This window comes from Alosa sapidissima, chromosome 9 (genome assembly GCF_018492685.1).
Source record: "Alosa sapidissima isolate fAloSap1 chromosome 9, fAloSap1.pri, whole genome shotgun sequence".
Lineage (NCBI taxonomy): Eukaryota > Metazoa > Chordata > Actinopteri > Clupeiformes > Clupeidae > Alosa > Alosa sapidissima.
In genome coordinates this window covers 22,454,293-22,468,636 of record NC_055965.1, presented here as the reverse complement: position 1 = coordinate 22,468,636, position 14,344 = coordinate 22,454,293, and the positions used below count along the sequence as shown (strand labels likewise).

The 14,344-nt window shown below is 41.5% G+C and overlaps 2 protein-coding genes and 1 long non-coding RNA gene across 3 annotated transcripts in view; all 3 read left to right on the top strand.

Moving 5' to 3' along the window:
- The window catches only part of LOC121718463 (NACHT, LRR and PYD domains-containing protein 12-like), a gene marked incomplete at its 3' end in the record, with an annotated part of 30,279 nt that extends 23,480 nt beyond the window's left edge, over window positions 1–6,799 (top strand). Inside the window, exons 12-14 of the mRNA XM_042103476.1 lie at window positions 1,474–1,780; window positions 6,386–6,528; window positions 6,762–6,799. Coding sequence (XP_041959410.1) covers window positions 1,474–1,780; window positions 6,386–6,528; window positions 6,762–6,799 — 488 coding nt within the window. The remainder of the gene's footprint in view (window positions 1–1,473; window positions 1,781–6,385; window positions 6,529–6,761) is intronic.
- A 10-nt stretch (window positions 6,800–6,809) lies between these two features.
- LOC121718120 lies at window positions 6,810–8,211 on the top strand. The gene is made up of 3 exons (XR_006033857.1): window positions 6,810–6,859; window positions 7,210–7,408; window positions 8,179–8,211. It is a non-coding gene; the product is annotated as an uncharacterized LOC121718120 (long non-coding RNA).
- Window positions 8,212–10,419: 2,208 nt separating this feature from the next.
- LOC121718083 (protein NLRC3-like) lies at window positions 10,420–13,729 on the top strand. The gene is made up of 4 exons (XM_042102928.1): window positions 10,420–11,213; window positions 12,286–12,449; window positions 12,901–13,067; window positions 13,568–13,729. The coding sequence occupies exons 1-2, from the start codon at window positions 10,519–10,521 to the stop codon at window positions 12,446–12,448; spliced, it is 858 nt and encodes a 285-aa protein (XP_041958862.1). The 5' UTR covers window positions 10,420–10,518; the 3' UTR covers window position 12,449; window positions 12,901–13,067; window positions 13,568–13,729.
- The last annotated feature ends 615 nt before the right edge of the window (window positions 13,730–14,344 follow it).

Below are 14,344 nucleotides of genomic sequence, written 5' to 3'. Positions count from 1 at the left end.
TCAACTTTATTAATTTATGGTGAATAAATGTTACACTACTGTGCACAGCCCCATATGTTTTTCTGACACGATGCTAGCACGTTAGCAGCGGTTAGCTAACTATGCTAACGTTAGTTATCTACAAGTCTCCTCCAAGTGACAATCATATTATAGGCCCTACATCATGCTGGCATCCTCGTTTATCTTACTTACATTGAGTTGACTGTGTAGCTTAATCCACAGATGTGGTGAAGCACTGTTTCGTTATGGTTTGCTAAGGAGTAACCCATTGCTTAAAATAGTGGAGAGCTGGGATGAGAACATTGTGTCAAATCTTCGCATTGTATCGCGGAGTGATTTTATTATTAGCTGTGCAAAGTCTGAGTTGAAATGTCCAGGGATATTCCAACTCATGGAACGTCTCTCGGCCAATCAGAAACAAATAAATAGTTCCATAGAACCCAATTGTTGTATAATGATTGACGAGTGACTGGACCTTCCAGCACAGGTGTCTTTATATTACTTATTACACGGCTCTTCATGAAGCTGTGGAATGCTCCATTCACTCTCATAATTTTGTATTACAGACAGTTGCTATGTATAACAGACCGCTGTCAATTAATTTTTTTTTTGTGCTTTTTATTCACATCTTTCATGTCACTCCTGTCACTTCTTGCAATGGAACATTCAAATTGAAAGCAGACGGTTGATCAGCAGCTGTGTTCTAAAGAATCCTTGATTCAAGTTCAGTGTGTGTTGTGAACTATTTGTTTCAGGCAAAAGCTATGATGAAACAGTAACAAATAAATGTAAAGAGACATATCATGTGGAGTTTATTTTTTCCGTTTTGGCAGTTAGCCATATAATAAGTGGGTTTGCCCTGTCAGCACTTATTTGACCGGCGTTCTATACATATATCCCTTACATACTATACACAATCGCTGCACTCAGGCGATCTCAATTTTACTAATTGTGAGACTACTAGCACCAATTGGCTAGACCGCTGTTGGTTTAGGTCAGTCACTTTAACAGGGGTGAATATTTGTGCAATCACTTATTTTGCATTATATTTTTTAATGAATTAACATTACCGATACTTTGTAGAAATTAGCTTTTCACTTTGACATTAAAGAGGCTATTTTTGTAAATTATTGTGGGGAAAAAGGCCAAATTACATTGATCAAGATTCCGTTTACAAAACCAGGAATGTCCAGTATGGTATATTGAGCTTGGAGGAACTCAATTTTATTCTGCTTTTCACTTCCTTGTTGTAATATTCAGAAAGACAATAAAGTTGACTTTAATTAAGTTGACTTTGACTTTGAATGTAAACTGTAAATGTTTGTATGCCTGTGTGCAATTTGTATGTAAATTGTGATATGTAGATGCCTTCATGTCCTTGTCACTTACTTTAGATCAAAACAAAGCCTGAGTGTATTTGATGTCATTCGCTTCCAAATTTTGTCCTTTAATTTTACATGTTTGCTCCCGTAGATGCCTGCAATCTGACCTTTGACCCAAATACGGCCCACAGAAAACTCTGCCTCTCGGAGGACAACAGGAGTGTGGCGTGTAACATGCGGGAGCAGGCCTACCCCGACCACCCGGACCGGTTCAGCACCTGGCAGGTGCTGTGCCGGGAGCCCCTGTCCAGACGCTCCTATTGGGAGGTCGAGTGGAGCGGCTGGTACGGCGTTGTCATCGGAGCATCGTACAAAGTCGATGCGGGCGACTCGCCGCCAGACGTCACCAACATCGGCTACAACGACTGGTCGTGGAGCCTGGCCTGCTACGATAACCGGTATGTGGCCCGACACGACAAGCGGAGGACGCAGATCCCGGCACCTGTGTTCGGCGCGCATCGAATCGCGGCTTACTTCAACTGGCCCGCAGGCACACTGTCTTTCTTTAGCGTCTCCGGGGATGCGTTGACTCATGTGCACACATTCTATTCAAGATTCTCTGAGCAGCTCTACCCGGCAATGAGGTTTATTTTCGCAGGCTCATCTGCCTCCATTTTGTAGCTTTTGCAGTACTTTTTATAGCCTTTAATTTCATTGTACTACTTTTGGAGTTTGCATGTTATTTGTTAGGGACTATGTCCTCCATTTTGTAGCTTTTGTACTACTTTTGTAGCTTTTCATTACATTTTATTAATTTTATTTGGAGGGACAATGTATGTATATATAGATATATAGAATGTATGTATATATATATAGATGTTGCCACTTGGTGCATTGTACCAGAGTTAGCATTAAGCTAATTTACATCTGCACACCCCTGGCAGGTTGCAGTTTGACATCCAATCGGTGACAGACAACATTCAACAAATGACCAAACACAACAACAGCAAACGTGCAGCTGACATACACATAAGAAAGCAGCTTAGCCTACTGCAGTTTTTGCATAAGAGGCTGGTCATAAATGCCACATCAACCTAAATTATGCCTTGTACTGTACACACGATGCATTCTGTCATTCTGATGAAAGGAGGCCCCAATGCATATACTGGTGTTGGTACACTGATACACTCTGGGCCCTATAATTATAAATTATAAGGGCTGTTCACACCAGAAACGAAAACTATAAAGATAACTGTAATTCTAATGATCTGAGGGTTCACACTGACCAAGAGGAAAGTTTCTCTTCGTCGATAAAATGTGATGTATTCTGATCGGCTGTGAGCTACTGTACTGTATGTATTTCATTGTCAAAATTGCTCTGAAAGCTATCCCTGACCATATTGTTCTTCATGTGGTTATCTTTGTAGTTTATATATGGACGCTGTCATATTAGTTAGAGCAATACATTTTTGCCATTATCGTTCTAAGTGTGACCGGCCCTTCAGGTAGACTTTAGGTTTGCACTTTGCCTAACATTTAAATTTGGGTGTCTTCACCTACCTGTGCTCCATAGTTGTCTATAATCTATCATGAACAACTAGCAAAACTCTTATAGACTCTTATTATCATTTAGACATGTTGTGGTATGTAATTTATAGTGTACATAAGTGAATGTTTTCAGAAATTGCACTAGACACTTTGTAAATATCTTGGCGTTCATGAAAAAAACTTAAAATAAATATTCAGATAGTTGGGCACTTGACAATATGCTATATCATGTGGCAAGTAATGTATAAAAGATGAAGTGATTCATTGTTTCATACGTTGATGTAAAGATGATTATCCTCTTGTATAGTAAATGCAGTGTTTCCCATACATTGACTTATTTGTGGGGGCCCACCACAATATCAACATTGACCACCACACAATGATTTTCCAGGTTGTATTAAATTGTGCTTAAATCTGGTAAGCATCATAACCACGCTGTGCTAATTTGTTAAAAACTGTTGCATTCAAGTTAATTCTGCAAACCAACCACCACAAATGGAATTCAATTATCTGGGGAAACACTGAAATAGCAACAAATACATTTGGCTGTTTTTTTTTATCTTGAGTTATGAATAAAAGTCTAGAGAGGGACTGCTGTCCTTCGCAGGCATGGAGCACAGACTGTGATTTATTCAAACTTAAGCTGTGATTAATTATTCATCCAATTTGAAATTATGATTCATAAACAAGGTATCCAATCAGGACTTCTTGACTCCTTAACAAGTTGTTCAATTAGGACTCTAGCGCCATGATACATGTGTAATGTTTTGGCCCTCTATAAACACAATAAATTGAAATTGACTCACACACAAATCTTTAACAAAATATTCAAGCTTATTGAAAAAACCCAGCTGTGGTTAACAACAAGTTGTACATGTGTACAGACTGTTGTCATCATTTCTGAACTAAGGTTCAAAGTGAAGTGTGTCAGAAACAAAATCAATGTCTCCATCTTCATACCCACGAAACTCTTCTTCATGCCCACTTAACAATGTAAATGTAAATCAGGTTTCTAGGCCAAGTATACAAGGATACAAGTATACAAGGATACAAGGAAGTTTATTGTCACATGCATATAGTTACTGGAAGTAAGAAATGCAGTGAAATTATGTCTGGTGTCAGCCTATTTGTGCAAAGTGGGGGGGTAAAAAGTGCAGTAGAAGAGGGTTTAGTAGATTAAGTGGCAAGGGCTGCATAAGAAAGGTGGGGGAGGATTGGAATTGGGGGGGGCACCAACAAGGAGCACCCAAGAGCAACAGGGGCAAGGAAAAACTCCCTTACCAAGGAAGAAACCTTGGGCAGATCCATGGCTCAAGGGGCTAACCCAACTGCCAGGGGTCTTGGTGTGTGTGTTCGGGGGATGACAGGGGAGATGGGATAGTGTGCTGTGTATGTGGGGAGAGGGCAGTGTGCAATATGTGTGTTGGAGAAGCTTCCTCATGAGACTTGCGTATACAAGGAATTTGTTTCTCTGCATTTATCCCATCCGTGAATTAGTGAACACACAGAGCACACAGTGAACACACAGTGAGGTGAAGCACACACTAACCCGGAGCAGTGAGCTGCCTCGTTACAGTGGTGCTCGGGGAGCCGTGAGGGGTTGGGTGCCTTGCACAAGGGCACTTCAGCCGCTCCTACTGGTCGGGGATCAAACCGATAACCCTTCGGTACCAAGCCCGAAGCCCTAACCAGTAGGCCACGACTGCCCAACAAGTTATCCAGAAAAGCGGATTCTTGATCAAGTTATCCCAAAAAGAGTTATGGTTCTTGACCAAGTTATCCTAAGAGGAGTTATGGTTCTTGTGCTAGGTGTCCACACAAGCCATATACGTACAGTTACCATTGTGACAATATTTCAACTGAGGTTCAGAAAATGTGAACTGTGAGGCTCAAACTATTTGAACTGAAAGCTCAGAGCGAACCAGACGCAGAGGCAATGGCAATGGCTCCTTCTTGTGTGCAAACAGTTTCTGTTTTGAGATACTAGTTCACGCCCTCTGCATCGCCAGCTCTGTCAGTACAGTGTCACTAATATTATCACTCACGACACGGTAGTGTAGTTAAGATGAAAGAGGAAGAGGTGGGCAAAGTCTGCTGACAAAGCCATAACATGCAAGTGTGCACAATAAAACAAGGTACAGGAAGTTGATAAAGCTGACTGAGAGAGAGAATGGAGAAGCTGTCGAGTGTGACTGGAGCTGAAACTGAAGTGAACTGACTCCTCACGTTTTTGCACAAAGAATATCAGCTTCTGCCTTCTAACAGACACTTTAGAGTTTCTTCTTTTAATCACAACTTGACTTAAAATGACTCGTTCATACATCAATCTAGAGTTAAACCAACCAAATTAAAATCCAGTGCAATATTTATTCAGGGATATTACTCTTCATGACTTGTTTTTTTGTATGTTAATGACATTTTCTTTTGTGATGCATGTATTCTTTGTCTCCTTTCTTGTGTGTTTGCCATTTGGGGTAATGTTTCATGTATGTCCATTGGTGTTATACTTCTTACATGTATGTTGTTGGGGTCAGATGACGTCTGTGTTATGCACCTGTGGTTGCTCACGATAATTGGGTCACGTGGTGTTGGTGGCGGCAAGGTTTATAATATTACCTGCTAGGTGTTTTTGTGAATGAACAGAGAGGGGGTGATGGGGGAAGCCTTACTTTTTGCTGACCGCATTTTGATGACTGTTGAATGGAATAAGCTGTTGTGGAATACATGAAACTTGTGGATTTTAAGAACTGGATTTATTGACGTTCATGAACTGATACTGAGCTGTGTTGGATATTCTGGAGATGACTGTTTTTCTACAATAAAGGAACTTAACTTTATCGCTACTGGAAGTTATTGAACAGCGCGTCGGGCAAGTTAGTCTCCCCTACTCAGCCTCTCGGCGACCAAAGTTTTGAGTCGCCCACATATGTCTATGTTGTTTTTTTTAAAATTAGCTGCCCAGGGATACAAAAAGAATTTCAGCCCTGACTAACAATAAAGTTGTATCGTATCTTATCATATCGTATCGTATTGTAAATTAAGTTTCAACAATATGTTGGTATGCACATTAGCTCTCTTACTTAAGGTGTTACTCATAATTTGCACTTGTTGCTCCTAAACTCAACAAATACTTCTCTCCATTTTTTTTGTGGTAGCCCATCAGTTTCACATGCCAGTCCCTACCATGGCTACAAAATAAAACAATTCTCCCATTTATCAGTTAAGTGTAATTAGAAGTTTTGAGTCAGAATCTGACAGACTGATACCACACCAATTAGATCTCTCAATCTATTATCTTTTTTCAATTTCAGTGCATGACAATTTTTTCATTTGGGCTAGTGAAATTAATTTCAGTCTTCAGTCTAATTATGCAGGTAAAAACTTAACAATGCCTGCCTAAAGGGCTACCAGAGATTACAAAATTATGCAGGGCTAGAGCCCTTTTAGTAAAAATGTGAATGGGTTCTAACACCTAAAACATTACAACTTTGTTTCCATTTGTTATCGACGATCAGGCCATCAGATCAGCTCCTTATTATGGCAAACCAGCTCGATTTTCTGTTCCATGCTATGGATCATCTGAAGCCCGACCAGCTGAAAAGGTTTAAACTATACCTGAGCCATCGGACTCTGGACGACGTCGAGCCCATACCCAAAGAACAAGGATACAAGGATACAAGGAAGTTTATTGTGACATGCATATAGTTACTGGAAGTAAGAAATGCAGTGAAATTATGTCTGGTGTCAGCCTATTTGTGCATTAATGGGGGGGGGGGGGGTAAAGAGTGCAGTAGAAGAGGGGTTTAGTAGATTAAGTGGCAAGGGCTGCATAAAAAAGGTGGGGGAGGATTGGGATTGGGTGGGGGGCACCAACAAGGAGCACCCAAGAGCAACGTCTGGGAAACAGCGATGCCACGGATGTCATGGGTAGGAAACTACGAGGAAGGGAAGAAGGAAGGCCCTGGCCAAGAGGGACAGGCTGTGGACACGTATGTTAAATTATGGGCTGTGGACACGTACAGTATGTTAAATTATGGACATGTACAGTATGTTAATTTAATTAGTTAGATTGATTTCTTTTGGGGGGCCAGCCCAGTTGCCATGAGGACCCAAGCTCAAGTCTGGCTTAAGGTCATTTCTCAATTCCACACTCAAGCTCACTGCCATTCATTTCCTGTCTGCTCTTCACTGTCCTATCAATAAAGGTTTGAAAAGCTCTAAAATTGTTAAATATACATTTATAAATAAATTAGAAGAAATTCATAACAATACTATTGCTATTAAATGTGTGTGGTATATGGTAAAATTGCATTTTCTGTTGCTGTGCCTGGTTCAACAGTGTGCCTTCAGCAACTCTGACCCAGGATCAGTCCAAGTGTGAAGTGTGTGAGCAGCTAACGAGGGACCCTGTCATCACCAGCTGTGGACACAGTTTCTGTAGGCAGTGCATCAGCAGCTCCTGGAGCCAGTCTCAGGAGACTACAGCTGTGCCAAGTGTGGGAAACGATGCAGAACACACTTTTTACAGACAATGCCAGGTGTGTTGTTTTTGCCAGTGGCAGATGCTTTATGTAATGTTATACTCTGTTCTTACTGTTAAAACTTGAAAGTGTAACTGTCATGAAGTTGACAAACTGTTGTGATTCAACAAAACTCTTGTTTTTGTGAAAAATCTTTGCCATGTTTGCATAGTTTTCTGAGGTTCTTTGCTAAAGTCCTATGGTGACCTTTGACCTTCAGCCCCGTTGAGGTAGATATTTTAAAGGCACCCTCAACAAGACTTGCTCTCGGGGTCCCCCTCTGGTTGAGAAGCGCAATAATAAACAAACTAAACAAAGTATGCACCTTGTGCACCAAAGTATAAACATAACTCTATAATATAGAGGGAACACGCTGACAGCAGTCTGGAAAAAAAGATCTACAAATTCCTGTAGCATAGCAGCTCTTTTGCGTTTCGATTTTGGAGGGGATGGGGGGGGGCAGTTTCCTACCCGAAACTAGAAAGTTGCTTGGTTGGTAATCGCCTACAGAGGGACGCTCAGACAAGTGCCGTTCATCATGTTACGAGGTTATGTGCCAAATACTATTCAGTCCGGTCAGTGTTCACTTATGCCAATAGCTGTCGTTCCTACACGAGAACAGGTTGACAGACCCTGCACTTTTCAATATTTTTTTTAATATATTGAAATGTTTATTTTATCTATTGTAATGTTCATATTCTGTAAGTCGCTTTGCACACAAGCATTTGTAAAATAGTATATCTATAACTATAACTATAAATTAGGGCCCACTGTCTTCATGCTTTCAGAGGCACAACCCATTGATAACTAGATGTACCGCAGAGCGGTACAAAATATGACCGCCGCCCAGTCCAGCACATGTTTTCCACAAAAATAAGTCACGCTGAAAGGCATATATGATTCTAACTGTCTCACTGTATTGCATTATGCACACTCAATTCTCACTGGTATCGGCTAGACAACAAGTACCAAAACATGATTAGTTCATAGATTTCACATGTAATATACATTTTATACAACCCCACCCCCATCTTGCCTGTTCATAATTCTGAGAAATTCTTGAATTGTGTGCATGTACATGTTTATGCTTATGTGTGTGTGTGCGTGCATGTGCATGTGCTTGTGTGTTTGCCTGTTTATGTGCCTGTGTGTGTGCATGTGCATGCATGCGTATATATGTCTACTGTGTGAGTATGTGTCATACGTAGGATTACTGTGAATGTTTGTGTGTGCGTGTGTATCTGTTTATGCACATGTGTGCATATGGAATGGGTTTACATGACCCCTGGAGGCAAACATACGCAAAAAATTGGTCATCCTAGGCCCTACGGTTCTCAAGATATTCACAGAAAACTGTGTCTGCCCTACCCTCCTTTCGGGGAGTCCAGTACAGTGGGGGGGCTACAGATCAAAACGAAAAGCAATGGTTCCATGCTATCCATGTGGGGTTACATGCCCACCAAGTTTCGTGTACCCCGGTCTTTCAGTGTTCCGGGAATCCTTGTTGGTGTACGGTCACTAAATGTACACATAAATTATTTTATTGTAAGGCCCCCCATGAACGAAAGTCCACGAAACTTGGCATGCATTCGGAGGGTGTCGTAATGATCCTACACTTTCAATTTCGTGCAGTTTTGACCATGTCAGCCAGAGATATTGTGATGAAAACACCTAATGTTTTGCTTTTTAATTTTTAACTAGGTGGCGCTATACATGAAATAAGTGGTAATGGGATAGGTTGACATGCCCCCTTAAGACCAACATACAAAAAAAAGGTGGACCTCCTAGGCCCTACGGTTCTCGAGATATTCACAGAAAACCGTCTCGGGCCACCTACAGGCCAGTTGGTGTATAGTAACATAAATTAATTTATTGTGTGCCCCCCCCATGAACGGAATTCCACGAAACTTGGCGTGCATTCCGAGGGTGTCATAATGACCCTACACTTCCAATTTCGTGCAGTTCCCTGTCTTCTGCTGGATCTCAGCCAGTGTGCTTCAGATAATTCTGGATCAGTAGCCTGGCGGGGCCATCCTATATCATAGAGATGTATAGTCTGGCATCGAGCCATTCACCTCGCTTAATCCAAGGGGCGGGCAGAGAATTGTCTTTCAAACTGCCTAGGCATGCAATAGGCCAGCGCTACGACCATATCCGTATCCGGTCGGCAAAACGGCAAATACATCCTTCTTTGAAAGTAATGACTTAAGTGCATTGTGTTGCTCAACTTTCAAAGAAAAGTTCAAAGTCCAACTCCTCCAAAGTTGACGCCAACGCCGATTCAAACAACCGCTCTTCGTTCGCCATAGCCACCTTCCTTGTTGTTCACCGTCGCAGGACTGTCGTTATCCTGTTAAGCCCGCCTTAAGACTCTCTAACAAAATAGAGCGCTGTGTATGGAGAACATCCACGGTGCTAAGCCAATATAAATCCCTATGGTTTGATACTAGACGTACAGGCTGAGCAAATTAATTTGCCGCCGCTAGGGTGCGTCTAGATTTCTGGGCTACTGGATCAGGGCAGAAATCCCTAAGACGAAAGCAGGCTAAAGCTTGACTTCCGCAAAACCAGAATAGCCGACGTCACTGAGGTCGCCTCGGTGGATGTATTGGTTGCTAACCTCATTAATGGTAAACTGCTCCCTACAGCACACATTGGGTGACATCCAGACCGGCCGCTGCTGGTCAGATCCCCACTCAGTACGTGGACCAACTGACCGAGGTGCGTGGATTTAACTTGCCACAAAGGAAGGAGTACTTCAGGAAGAAGATCAGCGATCCAACCAAGGCCGAGCGAATCATTGCGCACATCAAGGTGTCGAGGAGCCTCCACATAATGTGTCACATCCCTGTCTTCTGCTGGATCTCAGCCAGTGTGCTTCAGAAAATTCTGGATCAGGGCAGAAATGTACGCCCACTTTCTTCTCATTCAGGCCAACATCAAGTCAGAAATGTGCGCCCACTTTCTTCTCATTCAGGCCAACATCAAGTCAGAAATGTACGCCCACTTTCTTCTCATTCAGTCACGATGGAAGTGTATCACAGAAACAGAAGCTCTTGGAGTCGAACAGGGGTCTTCTTCTGAAGCTAGCAAAGCTAGCTTTCCTCAACCTGGAAAGGGGCAACTTGATGTTCTACGAGGCCGATCTCCATGAGTGTGGCATCAACATCGATGAAGCGTCCATTTACTGCGGAATGTGCACCGAGATTCTCAAAGAGGAGGAAGTGTTTTACGAGAAAAAAGTCTACTGCTTTGTCCACCTGATAATCCAGGAGTGTCTTGCAGCAGTCTATGTGTTTTACTCGTACATTAGCCGTGACATGGGGGCACTAGCGTTCTTCCTCAAGGGCAAGTCACGAGCCAGCCACAAGAACGTCACTTTGGACGTCTTGTTGAACAGCGTGGTCACCAAAGCCTCCGAGAGCGACAATGGACACCTGGACTTGTTTGTCCGTTTCCTTCATGGCCTCTCACTGGAGAGCAATCAGAAGCTTCTCCTAGGCCTGCTCACTCGCACAGAGAGAAACCCGGAGAGCGTCAACAGAGCCGTCAAAAACCTGAAAGAGATGCAGAGGAAGAACGTCTCTCCCGAAAGGTGCATCAACCTCTTCCACTGCTTAATTGAGACGAATGACGCCTCTGTCTATGATGAAATACAAGTGTTTTTGAACTCAGAGAAGGGTCCTGGGATGCTGCTGTCCCCTGCTCACTGCTCGGCTTTGGCGTACATGCTCCTGATGTCTGAAGAGGCCCTGGATGAGTTTGATCTCACAAACTACAAGACTTCAGACGAAGGACGCAGAAGATTGCTACCAGTCGTCCGGTACTGCAAAAAGGCACTGTGAGGGGTTTTTATTTTGAATTAACTTTTGATTATTTTTTCTAATATTCTCTCAATGAACACTGCTAAGCATTTATTTAAATTATTTAAGAGATATGATTACACAGTTAGACATTGTCTCTGTTAGGTTCTTTGTAAGTCAGAATAAAGTAGTCATCATTGTAAAACAATAGAATATTTCTACAAGACAATATTTCTAAAATTAAATGTATACTGTATGGATACCGGTACTCTATTACAGTCAGTATTTTTTTGAAATTATTTTGTGAATTATTTAGCACCCAAATATTGCTAAACAGGTTGTTCTTAATAAAAAATATTTTAAAAACGCTTTTCTGCAAACTGGAAACACTAAGGTCAGTATTATACAAATATGGAAAAACTGAAGTCAGTATTATAAAAATATGGAAAAACTAAAGTCATAATAGAAACACTAAGGTCAGTATTATACAAATATGGAAAAACTGAAGTCGGTATTGTACAAGTATAGAAACACTAAGGTCAGTATTATACAAATATGGAAAAACTAAAGTCATAATAGAACCACTAAGGTCAGTATTATACAAATATGGAAAAACTAAAGTCATAATAGAAACACTAAGGTCAGTATTATACAAATATGGAAAAACTAAAGTCAGTATTGTACAAGTATAGAAACACTAAGGTCAGTATTGTACAAATATTGGAAACACTAACATCAGTATTGTACAAGTATAGAAACACTAAGGTCAGTAGTGTACAAATATTAGTTTATTAGTTTATTATAACATCAGTTTTGAGTACAGGTTTTGTGTAAACGTCCAGGTAGACTAGCATGCCATCTTTCCATGGAGGAAAATTTGGTTTTGAGTCCAATGAAGGATTCTTGATGCTGTTTTCAATTTAAAAACTTAGTTGGGACATTCATATTTATGTTTATCAGTAAGCAGCAAATGGCATGTTATCATTCTAGCAACTTGGGGTTTTCAGTTCAGTGCTGTTTTTTTTTATTATTGTATTTATTTATTTATTTATTTATTTAATTAATTAATTAGTTATTTTTTATTGTTCACAGGCTTTACCGCTGCAAACTGACTGAAAAGTGCTGGGCCAATCTCGTATCAGCATTTCAGTCAGAGACGTCTCACCTGAGAGAACTGGATCTTACCTGCAAGACTCTGGAATACGGCTTCTTTGCCCGGCCCTCAGTTGTCCTGGCTGCACAGTACAGACATTAAGGTTGGCTGTACTGGGACACTTATGCTAAACGGCATTAAGTACTATTTGTCAGGTGCTGTGGCGCAACTGGCTGCTGCAGTGCACATACCAATCTCAGGTCCATGTGCCCACAGGGACCCAGGTTTGAATCCAACCAGGGTTATTTTTCCCAATCCCACTCCATCTCTCTCTCTCTCCCACTTGCGTCATGTTGCTCACTTCACTGTCCTATCCAATTAAAGACATTAATTAAAGGCCTTATAACATCATATTTTTAAAAATCACTATTTTTCCATTAGAATAATTGTGTTCTAAGTGATTGTATAGAGAAGTACACGAAGTGATTGTATAGAGAGTACACGAATGACCCATCCAGTCCGCCATTACAGTACAAGGCCTCTTAGCAAATTTGACACAGTGTGCAAAATAACCTGCCATGTTGTTTTGTTTCTCGTTTTGTTTTTCGTGTCAGAATGAAGGGCTGTCAGGAGACGGGTGTGAGGTGTTGGCCTCTGCCCTCAGGGCTGGTCTGCCGAGCCTACGGGAGCTTGACCTGAGTCTCAATGAGTTTGAATACACCACAGCGAACGTGCTGTTGACGAGCATGACAAGCCCTCAATGCCAGCTTGAGACATTGAGGTCTGTGTGTGTGTGTGTGTGTGTGTGTGTGTGTGTGTGTGTGTGTGTGTGTTTGTGTGTGTGTGTGTGTGCGTTCTATGTGCCTAGACTCCAGTGACCAGTAAACTACACTCTAATCCTTGACATTGTGGCCATGACATTTCCTCTTGAGATAAAGCACATGGGCTATGGGCTGTCTAAATCCATGGGCTGCACTCATTGAACACAAAAGCTCATGATTGTATTTGTTCATTAAAAATTAATAGAACTATTCTGAATGGCAAAAACGTTACAGGCTGGATTGTATGAGCGCCCCTACAAATTAACAGCTGGCTCATAGAAAAATAACCCGAAAAGAGATGAAATATTCGGTGTCATTTTTTAATTCACTCCAGTTGTCGTGGATTGATGTATGCGTTTGTTCTCACTGAGTTGTCCCAAACCCGAAGTGACTGCTATATAGAGAATACTTGTGTGCACATAACTATGCAAAGCAAATGAAGACTCTGCTCTGATTTCAGGCGGAAAAGATGTGGTCTGACATACCGGCATTGCGAGGCTCTTGCCTCTGTCCTCGAATCAGGCGCAGCATGCCTCCGTGAGCTGGACCTGAGTGACAACGACCTGGATGACCACGTGGTCGAGAGGCTCTCGTCCGGCCTCATGAGTACTGTGCCCTAAGAACACTGGAGGGGCATTAATATTTTTGATTGATTGATTGATTACTGGATCAATACAGTTGGTGTCATTAGAGGCAAGGAGGGTCAGGCGAGAGGATCACTGAGTGTCATGGTCTCAGTATATTATCCCACTGAAATGTATTGCTGCTTACAACAATCTTCTGTTTGTCCATCAAAAATGAAGTAGTTCTTTATGTATTCTGATCTGTTTCTCTTAATCCCTCTTAGCAAAAGGGTATTTTTAAGGCCTGAAGTTGATCTTAAATTGCATTTGGGCTGAGACAAGAGGAATCTACTTGAAATTAAGAAATACAAGACAGAATCTTACACTGGTGTTAAATTGAGCTCAATTGTGTCAAGGAGGAACAGACGGTAGGCAAATAAGAGATCACATTTTGACCTTTCCTTCTTCCATCCTCTGGGATGACCTCCGATTAGAATGAGATTCTGTCGAGTCAGGGGGCAGATTGAATTTTTTTATTACCAGTACTGTAATTAAAGACAAATCACAGAGGGTCACTGAGTGTCATACAGTCTCAGTAGGAAAACGATGACCAAGAAAGACATTGGTTTATGTCCAAAAGGTTCAATATTGTATACGATATTGTGATTGTAACA

Coding starts and splice junctions, on each gene's coding strand:
- LOC121718083 (XM_042102928.1), top strand. CDS start 10,519: ATGTTCTACGAGGCCGATCTCCATGAGTGTGGCATCAACATCGATGAA. Junction 11,214..12,285: donor AGATTGCTACCAGTCGTCCG/GTACTGCAAAAA, acceptor TATTGTTCACAG/GCTTTACCGCTGCAAACTGA.